Source organism: Lynx rufus, unplaced genomic scaffold, assembly GCF_022079265.1.
Source record: "Lynx rufus isolate CCGP_SWC_20201006 ecotype Redwood Valley unplaced genomic scaffold, mLynRuf1.p SCAF_24, whole genome shotgun sequence".
Classification (NCBI taxonomy): Eukaryota; Metazoa; Chordata; class Mammalia; order Carnivora; family Felidae; genus Lynx; species Lynx rufus.
Genome location: NW_025814839.1, coordinates 2,080,001 through 2,097,872, shown reverse-complemented (window position 1 = coordinate 2,097,872; position 17,872 = coordinate 2,080,001). Strand labels below are relative to the sequence as shown.

Sequence of the window (17,872 nt, the reverse complement as noted above, 5' to 3'; positions counted from 1 at the left end):
ATGAATTGAGCAAATAGTTCCTGCATGCTAGCCCTGCGTCGGCACTGGGTGTGCCGTTGTAAACAAGACAGGCACGGCCGTTGTCTTTAGGGAGCTCATGTTACACAAGCACGTAAATATGTCATTGCAAATTATGCTCAGAGTCCTAAAGACAAGGCCCAGACTCTGTGACATAGAATACCAAGAGGGGGATGTGCTTTAGTTAGGGTGGTCAGGGAGGGTCTCTCCAAAGAGGAGACGTCGATGTTGAGAGCCAGTCATGGAAAGAGACAGGAGAGAACATCCCAGACAGCACAGCGTGCACCAAAGCCAGAAGCATTCAGTGGAGCCAAGGTTTGTGTGGTGGGAACACAGAGGGGGATGTGGGCTCGAGACGAGGTCCTCAGGGGTCTAGAAGGATCTCTAGTATTCCTTCAGTGCTACCATTATGTGGGTCTTGCTTGGGAGCCGGAGGAGGAACGTTTTCATGTGAACAAGCCGCAGGAGGAAGGAGGCTAGTCGAGTCTTCCAGATGGAAGATCTGGCCACTCTCATTTCTTTATCCAGAGTCTTGATGTGGGATAGACGACCCCAGGGAAGACCAGAACGAGGTCACGCGTGGAGCCGGCCCTGAAGCTGACGTATTCTTTCACATGACACAGGCCAAAGGTAGGAATGCCGACTGTGGGCTTTGGCTTCCTAAACCTCGTGTCCCGAGTTGGCATCTCTTCATCTTCCTTAGTTTTCCAGAGATTTCAATATTTAAAAAAATTTTTTTTAATGTTTTTATTTATTTTTGCGACAGAGAGAGACAGAGCATGAGCAGGGGAGGGGCAGAGAGAGAGGGAGACACAGAATCGGAAGCGGGCTCCAGGCTCTGTGCTGTCAGCACAGAGCCCGATGCGGGGCTCGAACCCACAGACTGTGAGATCATGACCTGAGCCAAAGTCGGACGCTTAACCGACTGAGCCACCCGGGCACCCCTCAATATTTTTTTTAAACATGACCACAGTTTTCTCAGTGATCTTGTTCCTTCATCAACAATCATGTTGAACTATACATTCCCCTAGTCACTGGCAACTGCCCGAAGGCAGCCTGCTATGCAGTAAAGCGTCAGCAAATGCATGCCACTTAGCCCTTCCTGTGTCCTGTTGGCCATCTCTACCTTTTCCACTTTTGTAGACTAAATGCTGGGATGGCAATAACTTGCAGCCTGCAGATCCTCACTAAGCGACCCCCGGGTCAACGCAGCATGCTAAGCCCTGGATACACTGTAGCACAAAGCATGCTTCTTGCCCTTAAGAAGGTTACATTGTAGTGAGGGAAACAGACATGCCAATGATAATGACAGTATTTTGCGATGTGATATAGGGGCATCTGGAGCAGATGGGGTGGGAAGGAGGAGGAGATCAGGGTAGGTAGAGGAGAAATTACATAAATGAGGCACTCTAAGCCAATCTGAGGGGGTCTCTGGGGGTGGGGGCAGGAGAGCAACCCAGAGAAAGCAATGGTTACATTAGGGATGGCCTTGTGCACTAAGGAGGTTAAACTTGAAGATTAAAGTAAAGAGGAGAAATGGATTACATTTGCATGTTAGAGAGGTAGAACTGGGTGATGGGCAGGAGGGGATGGCTGGGCAAAGGGACAACAGCAAGGAGAGTATTCTGGTATTTGGGGGAGAAGGAAAGGATTGCAACAAGATGCAATTCAGAAGTATAAAGAAGTGTAAAGACTAAGGGGCAACCTCAGTATGGTATCAGTCGTGATCTTTGATTTGCAGCATATCAGAAGCTGGTTAGCTTTAGTGGAAGATGAGCAAGTTCTGAAATGAACAAGAACCAAAGAAGGCCAGGGGCACCTGGGTGGCTCAGTCGGTTAAGTGGCCGACTTAGCTGGTTTGTGAGTTCGAGCCCCGAGTCCGGCTCTGTGCTGACAGCTCCGAGCCTGCAGCCTGCTTCAGATTCTGTGTCTCCCTCGCTCTCTGCCCCTCCCCCACTCATGCTCTGTCTCTCTTAAAAATAAACATTAAAAAAATTAAAAAGTAATAATTTTTTTTTTTTTTTAAAGAACCAAAAAAAGGCCAGATGCGTGAGCTCAGTGCCTCCAATCCTCTGGGGCTCTGCAGGGGCCACTTTTGCTGTAAGTCATTTTTCCACGGCCCCTACACTCCCTCAACAATCAAAATCAAAAAAAAAAAAAAAAAAAAAAAACAAACCACAGTGAGATCCACTCCACACCCACTAGGATGGCTAAAAGAAAAAAGAAAAAAACAAGTGTTGGCAAGGATGTGGAGAAGTTGGAACCTTAGTCTACTGCTGGTGGGAACATAAAATGGCACGGCTGCTGTGGAAAACAGTCTGCCAGCTGCTCAAAATGTTAAACACAGAGTTACCATATGGCCCTGCAGTTCTACTCCTCGGTAATACACAGGCAAGAGACACATCTGTACAAAAACCTGTATGGTAATTTTCATAGTAACCGTGTTCGCAAGAGCCAAACAGTGGAAGAAACATCCCAGTGTTCATCGGTGAATGCCTAGATAACCAAAATGTGGTAAATACACACATGCAATGGAATATTATTGAGCCATAAAAAGGAATGAAGTATATTAGTACATACGCTACAACACGAATGAACCTTGAAAATACGCTAAGACACCAAACACAAAAGGACGCATCGCATGTTCCATTTGTGTGAAATGCCTAGAATAGGCAAATCCACAGGGGCAAGAAGTAGATTTGTGGCTTTCTGTAACTGTCTCTAACCTTGGGTGGAGAGAGGATCTCTTTTTCGGATGACAAAAATGTTCTAAAAATAACTGTGGTGATGGTTTCACAACTCTGTACAAACATACTAAAAACCGCTTTAAAAGGGTGAATTTTATGGCATGCTAATTATATTTCAATAAAACTAATATTTTAAAAAACCAACTGGCTAGGCGCGGCTGGGTGGCTCAGTCGGTTGAGCGTCCAACTTTGGCTCAGGTCATGATCTCATGGGTTCATGGGTTCAAGGCCCTGCATCAGGCTCTCTGCTGTCAGTGCAGAGCCTGCTTCGGATTCTCTCTCTCTTTCTGCCCCTCCCCTGACTGCACTATTTCTCTTTCAAAGTAAACAAACAAACAAACATAGGGAAAAAAAGAGAAAAAAAAAAAAACAACACCAACTGGCTAAACCATCCACCAGTCTAAGGTTGCAACCCATGCCCAGGACCTCACGCCTTGGGAGAAGAGGAAGACAGCTTCTGGGGAGGGGTTGGCCTTCACCCCCAAAGGCTCACCCAAAACTGGGAAGGATATTCAGAAGCTGGGCAGCATGCAGGAAGGAGGCAAAAGGCATCTGGGCAGCCTTCTAGATTCCTGACCTGAGAACTCACCAAGCCTGTTTGTGGACAGATCTCTAACTTTGTTCCGAGTCACTGGGTCCTCAGCAGACATCCTGTGTTTAATCACTTGTTGTTAGAAGAGCGTCTGGCCTACACTGACTCACCTTTGAACACATGAATGTTTCAAAGCACTTCATGTCCACTATCTCTTTATTTTTATGCGACCTCAAGTGACTCAGCTTCTGGGCAAGCCAATGGCTGCATGGATGGATATGCAAACTGCCGATTCACTAGTGTCTGAGCTGGTGACAATTTTTACAGTTGTAGTTTTAGGGAAGAAAGATACGGAGAGGCAGATTGCAGCATCTGGTTTGTCAAAACAAATTTTTTTCCCAAGGTCTCCCCAGTCTATCATAAGGCTCACACTATAGGGGAGATCTCCCCCACGATCATTTGAGACCCCATTAGGCTCTACCAGTGGTAGGCTGGTAAATGTTCACCAACCAGCTCTGGAAAGAGGAGGGACAGGAGGGTCCTGATGAAAAGCACTTGCCAGTTTCCATCGTGTCAACATTCCTGCCATGTTGATTTCCAACTACCAACTTTATGATGGATGTGGAGTGGGGAATCCCAGAGACCACAATAGGAGAGCAGAGTTCTGGCCAGAACCCTGCTTGCTAACTGACTGTGTGGCTTCTGAGTTTTCGTGTCCTTTTCTATAATAGGAGGGAGGTTTCATACCCTGCAGCACACCCTTTGGCTCCTGTCTCTGAGGAACCATTCTGTGGTTGGAGCATTCTCTTCAGTTCTCCCCCTTTGCTGGGCTTTGCTAATGGCCTGCTCCCCAAACACCAAAGCACCTCTGTTTATGAAAACAACTTGCTCCTGCAAGTTGCTAGGTGAGGACCAAAGCTGCCAAGAAGCAAGAGCTGGGCCTGCGCTCAAAATTTCGTATCACCCTCTAGAGGTGGAAACCTCCTCCCTGTGCAACAGTGGATTAAGGGTTGGATTTGGCAGCCCGGAAAGAGGGGTAGTTGGACTTTAGTTCCTAGTATAGGTCATAAAGGTGCAAAGGATCACCCAGGTGCTTTATTTAACAAATACTCTCCGGTCTCTAGCACTTACTATGTGCCAAGCACTGTTCTATGTGCTTGACAAATACTGTGTTTAATTCTCATGACAGCTCCATGAGGCAGGTGGTGTTCTTTTCATCCCATTTTACAGATGAGGCAAAGAGAGGCTAAGACACAAGCCATAACTAAATAACTCACTCCTGTAACCGTATGATCTCTTTTTTAACATCTCTAGAATAATAACTAATATTCGGAGACAGCCCGACATCCAGTTTCTGGTAACTAGGTAGGTATTCAGATGAACTCTCAATCTAAAAATAAGGAATAGTCTAAATAGTAAGGAGTAGCTGAAATGGAAGGAAGAAGAGAACCCTGGAGGAGAACCCAGCAAAGAAGCCATTTAACCCTGCAGAGATTTGTCAAGTCTAGCATATTTGAACTCCAGTGTGAGTGGCTTTTTGAGGCAAGAGGCCAAAAATAAAAGTCCGGGTGGGAGACAAGACTTCCCCCACAATAATTTGAGACCCTACTGGGCTCCACCAGTGGTATTCTGGTAAATGTTCACCAACCAGCTCTGGGTGGGGTTGAGGAAAGGATCCTTATATACAGAATTTGCCAACTTCCATAAGTGTAAATACTCCTGCCACGGTTGATTTCAAACCATCAACACAGGGTCACTGAACTCAGAGTTGGGAAGTGCAGATCTGTTAGCCAGCTGCTTATGTCGCTGACACCCACCCCCCCCCACCCCCCAGGGTACAATAAGCAAACCAGACTTGCTCAGTAGGGCAGCATATATTTGCATCATCAGGGTGGTCCAGGGACCCATGAGCCCTGAACTTAGATAGTCCTGGAAGAGCAGTGCCCTCGGGAGCCTGGCAGGAGGAAATGTAAATCATCTGTGGAGGAAGGTAACTTCATCCTAGGCCTCAAATTATTCCTCTAAATTTTAAAATACAGTGTCCAGCATGGTCAAAGAGAACCAGACAGATCACAAGGAAATAGGACACCATGAGCAAGAACTAGGAGAAACAGACCCTCAGGTACTTCAAATGTTAGAATTACCACAGACTACACCACAACTGTGCTTTGTTGAAAGAAAGGTTAAAAATATCTGCAGGGGACAGGGAACTATAAAAAGTGACATACTAGATTTATAAAGAACATTTGTAGAAAGCTTTATAGTTTAATCAGAGATCAAGAACACAAATACCTTCAGGGGCCATCTGATAATGCCAATGAGTAAAGTGACCTGGTGACACATTGGTGACCTGAAGAGCTTTGAGAGGCACAGGGCTCCTCAGTTCCAGCTGATTGTTACCATGTAGCACTGGGGGACCAGTTTGCAGACCTTCTGCTATTTCTGGAGAAGCTGGATATTTTGATTTCTTTTTCTTGTGGTGAAATACACATAAAACTGACCACTGTAACCATTTGAAGGTGTACAATTCAGTATGCTTAAGTGTATATTCACAATGGTGTACAGGAAACATTATCTAGTTCCAGAACTTTCTCATCACCCCAAAAAGAAATCCCAAACCCCTTGGAAGTCACTCTCTATTCCCCCACCCCCACTCCCACCCCCTGGCAACCACCAACCTGCTTTGTCTCTATGGATTTCCCCAGTCTAGGTATCTCATGGAAGTGGAACTATACAATATTTGTTCTTTTGTGACTGGCTTCTTGTACTTACTATGTTTTCAAAGTTGATCTCATTCCTTCCCAATGGCTGAATAATACTTTATTGGGTGAGTATACACACATCCATTTATTAGTTGATATTTGAATTTTTGACATCTTCCCATTTTACTTTTTCAAGTTTTATTTATTAAAGTAATCTCTACACCCAACATGGGGCTTGAACTCACTACCCAGAGATCAAGAGTACCATGCTCCTCAGACTGAGCCAGCCAGGCACCCCAGAAATCTTCCTATTTTTCAAATATACATATTCGGAAGTTCTTTGTGGTTCTAAGCCATCTGAGGGCCAACAGTAGAAATCTCTGTTTTATGACCTGCTGTGTCTTACTTTCCTAGATATAATGCTCAGAATGATTCACTACGGTAAGTGTTGTCTTATTTTTCATATCAGGCACCCATTTCCCCTGTGGCTTTTCTCCCCAAAACCAAACTCTCAGGGGTAACTGCTTGGTTCTAGAATGAGTGAGGAGTCTGGGATCCAGTTTATGGCTGCGACCTTGAGCTTTCCTGGGACTCCGTTTCCCCACAAGTAAAATGACTTGTGTCGGGCTAGTTTATCTCCAAGGGTCTGGGTTTGCTAACAGGGTCACTCTCATTTTTCCTAGCATTCATCCGGGCACGGATTAGCTCTGGTCAAGTCGGTTTATCGGCAGCTGAACACAAAGATGTGGCACCTGGGTTATCCGGGATCCTTCCAAGAGCTGTCCTGAGGCATGATGGGGAAGAAGCTACCTCAAAATCCTCCCTGTAGGCCGGCCAGCCCATTACACCTGCTAGGGTCATTTGCACTTGTGCGGTAGCACCTGGTCTGAGCCTGGGACTTCAGTGAGGAGTGGCTTCGATTTAAATCGTGACTCGCTGAGAGCAACCCCAGAAGGAAACGAAGAAGCCCTGTTGAAATGCTGATAATCATTGAGCTTTTCCTGCACGGAAAGCTATTTAATAGGCAGGGTCGAATGTCTCGCCATCGCCTCGCCCCTGACACCTTTCCTCCGACTCTAGTTTTCCAAAAGGAAGAGGAAAAGGGAAGCGACGTCCTAGCTCGCGTATTTGCACAGGGCAGAGGACCAGCAGAGATCCGTGTTTCCCAACTCTTTCCGAGAACACCTCGCGTCCCGAATCGCCGCCTTCAACTCTGAGAAGTCAGGAGTCCCACAGGAAACTTGCGTTATTGCACCCGCTGCCACACACCCGGGGCAGCGGACCCGCCGCCGAGCTGGCTCCCAAGGAATGCGCCCCCTCCACGGCCCGCCGCCCCGCCGGCGCGCCCTCCCCGGGGGACCCCGCGGCACCTGCGGCCTCCGAGTGAGTGTCTCTGCCTCCGGCCGCCCCCCCCCCCCACTCCGCGCGCCCAGGGCCGGGGGTCGCCGGGCGCCCCCGGCCGCCTCCCCGGGGAGCGGGGGGTCGCGGGCGCCTCCCCGGGCGGGCCGGGGAGGCTCGCGGCGCTGGCCGGCGGCGGCGGCGGCGCCCGGAGGCCGCACTGCTGGCGGCCGCGGCGGCGCTGCTCCCCCTGCTCGGTGCAGCTGGCGCCCGGCGCTTGCGCACTGGGCCCCGGGCGCGCGCGGCGGCTCCGGCTTTGTGTGTATGTGTGTGAGTGTGTGTGAGTGTGTGAGAGAGTGTGTGTGTGAGTGTGTGAGTGAGTGAGCGGGCGGGCGCGAGTGTGGCCGCCGCGGAGCGCGAGCAGGACCCGGCGGGCGCGCTCCCCCAGCCTCTCTCTCCCCGCCAGAACCATGTCGGGCAGGTCGGTTCGAGCCGAGACCAGGAGCCGCGCCAAAGATGATATCAAGAGGGTCATGGCGGCTATCGAGAAAGTGCGCAAATGGTAAGCGGAGGCGCCTGCTCGCTCGCCCGCCCGCCCGCCCGGCGCCGCGGCCGCCCCAGACCCCCGGAGCACATACAAAAAGCCGGCGGGCGCCTCGCCGCGGGCCGGCCGCGGGCCCGGGAGTTGGAGCGGCGGGCGGCGCGCGAGCCGGGTCACCTGCGCGAGGCGGGGGCCGCGGCCGCTGCCCAGGTGCGCTCGCGCCTGTCGCCCACCTGGCGCGGTGGCGGCGGCAGCCTGGAGGCGGCGGGGCGCCCCGGGCCGGGCGGTGGAGCGGCGGGCCGGCCCCGCCGCGGCGCTCGGCTCCCGGGAGGGGGGCTCGGGGCCGGCCCCAGAAGCCATTTCGTTTTGTGCAAGTCACATGAAAGCGGCTTCCCGCGCGCCGGGGCCGCGATGCCGGCGGCGGAGGGGAGAGCGCGAGCTCCATTGTGCAGGCACCGAGCGGGGCGCCGCCGTCTCCGTCTCCTCCCCGCGCGCCCCGGGCGGCGCAGCGCCGGCCCCCGCGCCCCAGCCCGCGCCGGGCCTCCCTCCCGCCTCCCTCCCCGGCTGGCTGGCTGGCTCGCTCCCCGCCTCCCAGGCCCGGCGCCCTCGAGTCTGCGGAGTTTGCAGAGCGCGAGCCGTTTAAATTTAGCGCTTTGGGCTGCCTGGAGCGAGGGCTCTCGGCGAGGAAGAAAGATGGGGGCGAGCGCGAGGAGGAAGCGCCGGGGCGGCCGCGGGCCCGGGGCGCCCGGCACCCCCGCCCTGCCCGCGCCGCCCGCCCTGCCCGGCCTGCCCGGCTGGCGCCCGCGCTCGGGGGGTCGGCGGGCGGATCTTTTTGGCCAGAAACCGGTCCTCGGCCGCGTCTGCCTCTCCCAAAGCGGCGGCTCGTGTTTGTTTTGCCGAGAGAGCCGTTGTTTTTGTTCTCCGCGCGGGGGGAGAGGAGATTCGGTGTTGGCCGTGCGTGTTCTTCGAGCTCACGTTGGAGTCTGTCCGGCGTGGCCTTGCTGTAATTAATGGGGGACCGAACGTGTTCGCGGCCTCATCGGGATCTGGCTCGGAATCGGCCCGCGGGCCAGGCCCCAGGCGCAAGCACATCGCCAGGTTGGGGCAGACTTGTTGAAAACTCCTGGCTCCTTGATTTCAACTTTATTCTTTTTTTCCCACGGCTTCACCAGGGTCAGGGAGGGAGAGGAGCAGCCGCGAGGTTCTCGAGTGTCAGCCCCCGCGGGCTCGTCCTGACCCTTTATTTAAAGACTAAAAACGGGGCAGGCCCCCCGGTGGAGTATGTTTATGTTTAGGGGTGTCATTTCTCGAGTAACGCCTTGGTCTCTAAAAACCACCGGGGGCGAGTCTGCAGCCTAGCCGTGTCACAAGTTAGCTGTCCTTTCTGAGTCAAACCCAACAAAAAAAGGCGAGAGGAAAATCAATAAAGTCCACGTGCTCCCGGGCCTCCTATGGAAAGGGCTGCCTGCGGATGGCCGGATGCCCGGCCAAGGGCTGGGTTTGGCTCCAATGGGACAAAGAATTTTCAGAACCGTGAGAAGGGGAGCCCTTCCAAAGTTGAGATCCAAGTCTTCCACACTGTGGGAGCTCCCGGGGCACGCAGGGTGCCCATTGCCCAACTGGAGCCATTTAAAAATGGCAGAAACAGCTGCAGGCCAAAACACACACAGGAAAACAAGCCCACAATTCCCTCTCCTGTGGGATTCCCAGAGGGAAGGCTGGAGTCGCCCCCCCCCCCCCCCCCCCCCCCCCCGCCTTAGTGCCTGTGCACAGAAAGAACCAGTGTCTGGGCCTGAGTCCCTTCTGTCAAGGCTTGGAGGTGAGAGAGGGGCTGGGGGCAAGGCGCCTTTCTCTGTTCCAGAGAGGCGTGGTGGGGCCTTCTGCTCCAGGTTTCCAGCAGGGCAGGGGCTCAGGCACCCTGCCAGCCGCTCCTGCAGGGCCAGGTCTGCCAGCTGCTCCACGGGGAGGGCAGATGGAGCTGTGGGGTTTTCTGCCCCGTGGGCGCTGGAACAGCCAGCCTGGAGGCCGTCCATGCTGCTGAGCCCACTTTGGGACCTGGCCTGTGTTTGGGGGAAGGGGAGAAGAAGGTGTTTCCCTCCCTGCCCTTGTTTTGGGAAACAGGTCACGATAAAGGATCTCAGGGCTGCGCCCCCAGTTTACTTCCTTGCCGTGACCTTGGGCAAACTGTGGAACTCCTTTAACCGCGGCAGCAAGGGGTCCCTTCCTGCTTTCTCTCTCCTAGAACAAGCTCTTGTCTCCAAAAGCACTTAGCCCTGCATACAGGATCAGTCACTACTGTGCCCTTATTGTAAGGTGGACTCCATAAAATATGTGTTTTGCTGATTTTTTTCCCCCCTGCCCCTTTTAAGCAAAAAAGACTTCGCCTTATTTCCACGGTTTCCCCAGCCCGGAGAAGCCGAATCTCACCTCCACTGCACCTTTAGAATAGGTCTTCCAGTCAGTCCTTGAGACGTTGGGTTGTTTATTAACTGCGTGGCCACCAACCATGCATTTAACTAGTGGCTGGGACATCAGGTTGCCAGATTTAGCAAATAAAATTACAGGACACACAGTTAAATTTGAATTTTAGATAAACAATGAAATTAGTTTGAAAAAATAAATGATACATGTGTATAGTTTTTAGTGTAAGTATGTCCCATGCAATATGTGGGGCCTACTTATATTAAACTGTTATAGATCTGAAATTCAAATTTAATGCAGCATCCTATATTTTATCCAGAGAACAGAGGTGTCTGTCGTATCATTTAGCCTGGAAGCCTAGGATAGTATTTCTTCTCAGCCCTGGTGACCCCTAAAAATCCCGCCTCTGCCAACCCTTTCCTTCTCTTGTCCCCAGAAAAAGACAGCAGCCAGCCGTGACCACCCTGTCCCTAGCTGCCAGCCTTTTTTCCTCCCCTGTCTGGGGTCCCAGCAAGGCAGGCTGGTAGGCTAGGAGGCAGCCACAAGATGGCTGGAAGAAGAACAAAATGGCAGGCCCCTTTTTGGGAAACCGGGCCAGGGTTAGGAGGCCCAGTGTGGGTGCAGAAGAGCAGGGGAGTGGGGTCGTTGGACAGGAGACAAAAGCTTGAACCACAAAGTAGGCTGGGGCCTCGGACCCCTGGGCCCTTGGTCTGAAGGGTCCCTCAGTGACTTACCGAAGAAGGAGATAGGCCTGTTCCCCGGAGACTTCCCACCGGTCCCTAGGGGAGGAGGAAGTTTGACCGTGTTTAGGGCCTCACCTCATTACCTTAGGGGGTGCCCTCCTGCCAGGTACAGGGCAGGTCAAGCGATCTCGGGCCTAGTTAGGACGACACCATTCTCCTAATGGTATCGAGGACTAGCCCTGGGAAGTGAATACAAAGTGAGGGATTCACTCTCTTTGAGGGAGTCATCAGGGCCCCCATGGGCAGTGACTCCAAGATGGTCTCCTGGGCTAGCTCTTGGACCTTCACCCAGGAAAACATTAGAAATTGATCTTGGCCTAGAAAATCTGTGATGGGTGCTTGTGATTTATATGGGAGCCTGTGCAGGGGGGGCAGGGGCGTGTTTAGAGCTTTATTGCTACAGCTGGGACCCTATTTGCCCTTTTGTCCAGGAGCCCAAGTCCGGAGAGGAATCGAGAGGTACTTACCTGGCTGGTTAACCAGGGCCCGGCAGGGCACGCACGGGTGCTCAGGGTGTGCCCATGGGCAGTTCTGTGGCAAGGTGGGGGGTGCAGCCCACTGGTGAATCTGGGCCCATGCCTGTAGGCTGGGGTGAGCGCTGGGGATCTGAGAGAGCCCTTGCTCCTGAGGCACGTGGGCCCCTCGTGGCCAGGTCACTGTGTGTGTGAGAGTAGTCAGGAATCTGGATTTTTGTGTGGAGTCTGACTTTTTTCTTCTTAGAGTTCGGCCAGTGATTCACATTTGTAAATCCACATGCAGACCAGACAAAACCTACCTGGGGGTGCTCGTTTGCCACCCTAGACATGAAGTAGTAAGCACAGCTTCATTCTCCCGTGGAGGATCGGGGCAGCGCGTTCTGGGATGATGGGTTTAGGGGACTGATAGGGACTCCTTCTCCCCGAGCCCGTGTGTTGTTTCCTGGGGCGCTGCCGGCTGGTGGGGACGCCCAGAGCCTGTGGGTCGTGTCTGCGAAATCCCTTCTTGTCCTCCCTGCTACGTGCTCAGTGACTGACTCCCTGAGTTCCGGGCCTGGTGTCCCTGCTTGGCCCGCTGAGCAAAGGGCAGTCCTTCGAGGTCCATTCCTGAGCGGGGGTTCTTAGTGCTTGTCTCTGGGTCCCGTGGCCCCTCAGCGTCCAGTAGAAATGCAACTGAAGAAAGGTTCCTTTCTTTCTTTTTTTTAGTTTATTTATTTTGAGAGACAGAGAGAGTGGAGGAGGGGCAGAGAGAGAGGGAGAGAGAGAGAATCCCAGGCAGGCAGGCTCGTGCTGTCAGCGCAGAGCCCGATGCCGGGCTCGAACTCACAAACCGTGAGATCACAACCTGAGCCAAAACCGAGAGTCGGACTTTGAAGCGACTGAGCCACCCAGGCACTCCTGAAGAAAAGATTCTCATCTTTGGGGTGAGTTACGGGACTCAAGCCAAGGGGTCACCAGCTGGGGCAGAGGGAGGCACGAGAACCTGGCCGTTGTCAGCTTGGACGCTTCAGGGCCCTCAACCGCTCAGGGAAGCACGTGCGACTCTGGACCTTTGTCTTGGCTCGTGTGCAGGCCGCAGGGCCCAGAGCTGGCCCACTTTCCGCCTTGAGATATGGCCTAGGTTTTGCAAGTCAGTTACTTTTGTTCTTGTTTTTGTTTTTAAGACAACCAAACCTTGGATTTGCTGACCTAGTGGGGCCCAGGCCGAGGAAGCCAGTTGACAGGGATTGCGGGTAGTGAGTGCCTTTGGCCATTTGCATGGGATTCTAGCAATTTGTGTTTCTTTATCCGGCTTCTGTCCCCGTGTGCTCGGTGGAATGATTTCTTAGTTTTCCACAGGAGACAGAACAGCATAGAGTGGGCTCTAAGGTCAGAGCCTGTGTCCGGTCCAGGTTCTGCCTCAGACTAGCTGTGTGACCATGAAGCAGTTATGTAACCTCTCTGGGCATCTTGTTTCCCATCCATAAAATGGAGTGAGACTGGTTCCCCTCTCGCAGGCTTGTTGGCAGTCTTAGGGGGAGAGGGCTTTATTGTAAATAAAGCACTTGGCAGAAGTAAGCCTTCAGCACACAGTGTCTGTTATGATTGTTGCTTTGTCACCAAGGTTGTTCTTTGGAACGCCCCTGTCCCTTCCGGGTACCTTCTGATTTTTCAGTATGGACGTGGGGAAAGACGGGGATTATGAGTCGTCCATCCTGCTTCCAGGACGTAGGAGATGGGTGGGTGGTGACTTAGATATGTGTCTTTACTTAATTCTTTCTGGGCTGAAAAGGGCAGGGATGAAAACCAGAGAAGCCAGAGAAGCTTCTCCTAAAGGCAGTGCCACATGGAGGCTTTGAACACCAGCCCCGGGGAGAGAACAATCTCACCTCCTCCTGCCTCAGTTTCTCTATCTGTCAAATGGGGAAGGTGACTGTTCCTGCCATTCAAGGTTATCGGAAGATTAGAGTGTGTATGGGGCTTAGCTCATAGAAAGCACTAGAAATAATCCTAGAATAAATAAAAGCCTGACTGTGGCTTCTTCCAGCAGGAAGTGTGTAGGACCCAAACAGGCACAGCTTGGAGAATGGAGATGTCTGTGGTTTGGGTTCGCTGGTTTTGAGTGCGCCAGGTGCCCAGAGTGTGGTAAAGGGGTGCCAGGTGGCTGTACTGTGTCACTCCAGCACGTGAGGGCCACCCACCCAGGGAGGGGAGGCTGGGCAGGTACCTGGTGGCTCCCAGACGGAGGTGCTCACATCACACATAAATCTCCATTCTGGTGGAACCCTTGTCCCTAAAATTGCCGAGGGCTCCTGGCTGCTGTGCTGCCTGTACCTGGTGTGCATCTGTCCCTCTCATTCCATGGCAGGTTCCTTGAATCAGCTCAGGTCCTTGTGAAGCAGTTGAGAGATCCTTTGTGACCTCCCACTTCTTAGATGGCAGAGGCTGGTGCCAGGAATGCGCACCCTAGAGCCCAAACTGCTTGGTTCAGGAGTCCCAATTTTCCTTCCAGGAGTTTCCTCTGAGCCTCGGTATCAGGTGCATGGCCATGCCCAGTGTTAGGGGCAGGAAGTGACATGACCTCATGTGTTGACTGCAGGGGTCAGGGACCAAAGTTTGGAGGCTATGGCAGGCGCCTGGGGAGTGATGGTAGCTTAGGCAGAGTGGTGTGGAGGAGAGGGTGTTAATTAGTATCCTTAATGAAAACCAGTCACCCCACGTTCTTCTCATGGCTTGTGATTTTCTCCTTACCCATAAACCTGCTTTTAGTAGCTGCTCTCCACCCTGGACGCGGTCCCCCAGGAGTTCAGGATGTGGCAGGGGTGGGGTGGGGGCAGTGTACAGAGGTGGGTATTAGGAGGGGAGACCCAGAAACATGTGCCTGTCTTAGAACCGGGGAGTGGGGTCTCAGAGCATCCTTCTGGCTGCCTGCTGCCCCACAGTATGGGCCGTGCCAACCTGCCGAGGCCCGGGGATCACCCTTGGGCCAAGGGCATGGCCGTGCGGGTTGCCCTTGCTCCACCGTTCCCCCTTGGCTGCTCCAGATGGCGTTTGCCCAAAGAGCCCTGGCTGGTCACTCACACTGTCCGCTCCTGCCTCCCTTCCCCTGACCTGACAGGCATTGCCGGGAGGACAGGGTAAGCCCCCGGGTGCCCTTGGTGAAGATATGCGCCCCCACCCAGAAGGAAATGCCCTGTTGGCCTGATGCCCTCTCTGCTGCCCAGGGGTTGGGGCGGCCCAGTTCCCTGGCTCCCTGGAGTGGGCCGTGGTGTGGGCCAAAGCTGGAGGACCCCGGGGCCCAATTCCTGGCAGCCCCTCAGCACCCCAGCGTCAACCAGGCGCATCCTTCAAGGCAGAGGGGAAGCTGTTAACACGTGCTGTCTCATGCATGGCAGCATGGCAGTCCTTACGGCAGCCCGGAGAGGTTAGTGACCCTCTGTGGCCCAACAGATGGGAAAACTGAGGCTTGAATTGGTGAAGTGGCTCGCCTGGGGTCCCCTAGCTACTAGATCTAGAGTGATGTGGAGTGCACTCCCTTAGCCCCAAGTTGACCAGCCCCTTTGTCGCAGCTACTCCAAGGCTGTGCGGCCTGTGTCCCCCACGAGGGGTGAGCAGGGTCCTGCCCCGGAAACCCCCTGGTAATGGGCTCTTCCTCATCTTCTGCAGGGAGAAGAAGTGGGTGACTGTGGGTGACACGTCCCTGCGAATCTACAAGTGGGTCCCTGTGACAGAGCCAAAGGTGGATGATGTGAGTATGCGGGGTTAGCTCCCTGGGGTCGGGCCGTCCATCCGTCCATGCTCTCCCCACCACAGGGAGAAGGCGTTGCCTGCCACTGCCCACCAGTGTGCAACCTGGGGCCAAGGCCACCTGGGAGGTACAAGGACCCAGCTTCGGGCTAGAAAGGATGCTGCACCTGTGTGCTCCTCATTCACGGTCCAGCCCAGAGTTTGGCCGTCACATAGGTGGGGAGTGTCCCCCACAAGTCATCTCTTCTGGACCGAGGGCTCCACAGTTTGCTGGTGGGAACGTGCCTTAGTGCCCTGGGCACCACGGTTTGGAGATGGCATATCCACAGACAAGCAGGCCTTGTCCCATCATCGTTGCACCGCTGTTTCTGAGCACCTGACCACCTGCCAGGCATTGCCTGGTATTTCTCGTGCCAGTTCTGTGGAGTTGCTGTCTTTATCGCTTTTGTACAAGTAAGGACACAGCCTCAGAGAGGTGAAGCCACTTTCCCAGAATCACACAGCAAGCGTCAGAGCTGTGTGACACCAAAGCACATGCTCTCTTTGCTGTCGGAGAGCCTTCTGGTGGTTGGAGCTGCTGGCGAGCCCGAGTGAGAGGGTTTGGTACGGGGAACACAGCTACTCTTGGGGGGCTTGGGGGGGGGGGCTGGCTCCAACCACTAGAGGGAGCCCCTGCGGCTGTGCCTCATCTCACCCAGGGACTGCTGACAGTGTTGCCACATCACAGACAGTGTTTCAGCTTCGTGGCTCCCAGTCCAGTTAGACCCCAGATCAGCTACTCTTACTTCCGGTCAACATCCAGAATGACCCCACCTACAGCCCTTGGCATGGACCCTTCCTCCCGCTTGGAACGCCTTCCCTGTTTGCGCACACAGTCTTCTCCTGCAGGAAGATGACCCACAGTAGGCTGCATGGCCCCCTTTGCTTCTGGGGTGACGTGGTCGTGATTGGTGGGTTTCTAGGGGGCCCTAAAGGCAGAGCTGAGCTTCCCTCCCCCATCTTCAGTGACCTGTTTTGGGTCTTCAGACAGGGCTGAGGCTCCATTCTTGACCCTGTGATCACCTGCTCACCTCCGGGTAGGTTGGTGCTGGGCCGAGAACGCCGGTGTTTGTCACCCTTTCTGGTTCTGGCCTGGGCTCATGGAGCCACCAGGGTCGCCTTCCCCAGAGGCCCTGAGGCCCAGCCCATTGTGGCCTTTGGTGCTGGCTGTCCTGGAGGAGAGAGCAGGGTGCAGCCAGCTCCTCGAAGGCAGCTCCTGGCTCTGGCCCACGTCTGTGCCTTGCACATCATTAGGTGTTTTATATAAACGCCGGTTGCATTTGAGAAGACATGGTCCCTGCTCTCAAGGAATTTATAATCTCGTTGGGAAAGATAATTATAGAATAGCATGAAACAGACATCAGGGAAGTGCCAAAATGGATAGTGATCAAGGAGAAAGTATAATATATGGGCTGTCGGGAAGGACAGGGCAGCTCCGGGCTGGGCAAAGAGGTTTGGGACAGGCTACCCTCGATTAACCTGTGATGTCAGACAGGTGACCCCAACTTGCTGGGCCCGAGTTCCCTTTTTTGTGCAGTGGGGCAGCAATATCTAGCTCCTGAGGCTTCTGCTACAGTGTAAAAGCAATACATCAAACCGAGAGAACTTAACCCAGCCAGCACGGCTGTGCAGACGGAGCTCGAACAATGCTAATTTGCTATTGTCTCTGAGCCGTGATGTACAATGTTTCCCCTACCCCCTTTCTCTCCAGGGCGATGGGTCCCACACCTGGCTGAGTATCTGATCCCTTGGGAATCTTGAAGAAATGCAGGATCCTGGGCCCCACCCCAGATAGCTGAATCGGAATCTCTGGTGGTTGTGGCCAGAAACCTGTATGGTGGAGGGTTCGCTTTCTATTTTTTTAAACACCCAATTGCGACATGGTTGCCCCCCCCCTTTTTTTTTTTACTTCAGAACTCTTGAAAGTTGTTTTCTTTTAAGTAGGGAAACCATTTTACAAAGTTCAAGTATTACTTTAAAAATGCTTTTTATATATATATTTTTTTCAACGTTTATTTATTTTTGGGACAGAGCATGAACGGGGGAGGGGCAGAGAGAGAGGGAGACACAGAATCGGAAACAGGCTCCAGGCTCTGAGCCATCAGCCCAGAGCCCGACGCGGGGCTCGAACTCCCGGACCGCGAGATCGTGACCTGGCTGAAGTCGGACGCTTAACCGACTGCGCCACCCAGGCGCCCCTAAAAATGCTTTTTAAACGAAGACCATTCATATGCCATAAAACTCACTCTTCTAAGATATTCGAGTCAGTGTTACTATATATCCATGTAGCATCGCTGCTGTAAATCCAGAATATGTTCATTACCCCAAAACCAAAACTGACACCTGTTAGCAGTCACTCCTGTCCCCCCCCTCCCCCCAAGGTCCTGGAGTCCACCAATCTACTTTTTATCCATAGGTATGCATGTTCCTCAAATGCTACCTTTCTCAAATACATACATATCTTTTTGTAAATCTGCTTCCCATCCCTGCGCAGGCCCCCCCACACCACCCAGCTCCTTTCCTTGGAGGTGACCAGCGTTTGTTTATCCTTCCAGAGAGAGTGCACGCAAACACACGTGTGGACACATG

The 17,872-nt window shown here is 53.3% G+C and overlaps 2 protein-coding genes across 3 annotated transcripts in view; both read left to right on the top strand.

Moving 5' to 3' along the window:
• The window catches only part of CFAP251 (cilia and flagella associated protein 251), a 72,777-nt gene extending 70,999 nt beyond the window's left edge, over positions 1-1,778 (top strand). Inside the window, 1 exon segment of the mRNA XM_047088450.1 lies at positions 1,760-1,778. Coding sequence (XP_046944406.1) covers positions 1,760-1,778 — 19 coding nt within the window.
• Positions 1,779-7,717: 5,939 nt separating this feature from the next.
• Positions 7,718-17,872, top strand: part of BCL7A (BAF chromatin remodeling complex subunit BCL7A) — a 29,788-nt gene continuing 19,633 nt past the window's right edge. For both annotated transcript variants that reach the window (XM_047088454.1, XM_047088453.1), the window contains exons 1-2: positions 7,718-7,899; positions 15,164-15,245. In XM_047088454.1, coding sequence (XP_046944410.1) covers positions 7,808-7,899; positions 15,164-15,245 — 174 coding nt within the window. In that variant the 5' untranslated portion in view covers positions 7,718-7,807. The remainder of the gene's footprint in view (positions 7,900-15,163; positions 15,246-17,872) is intronic.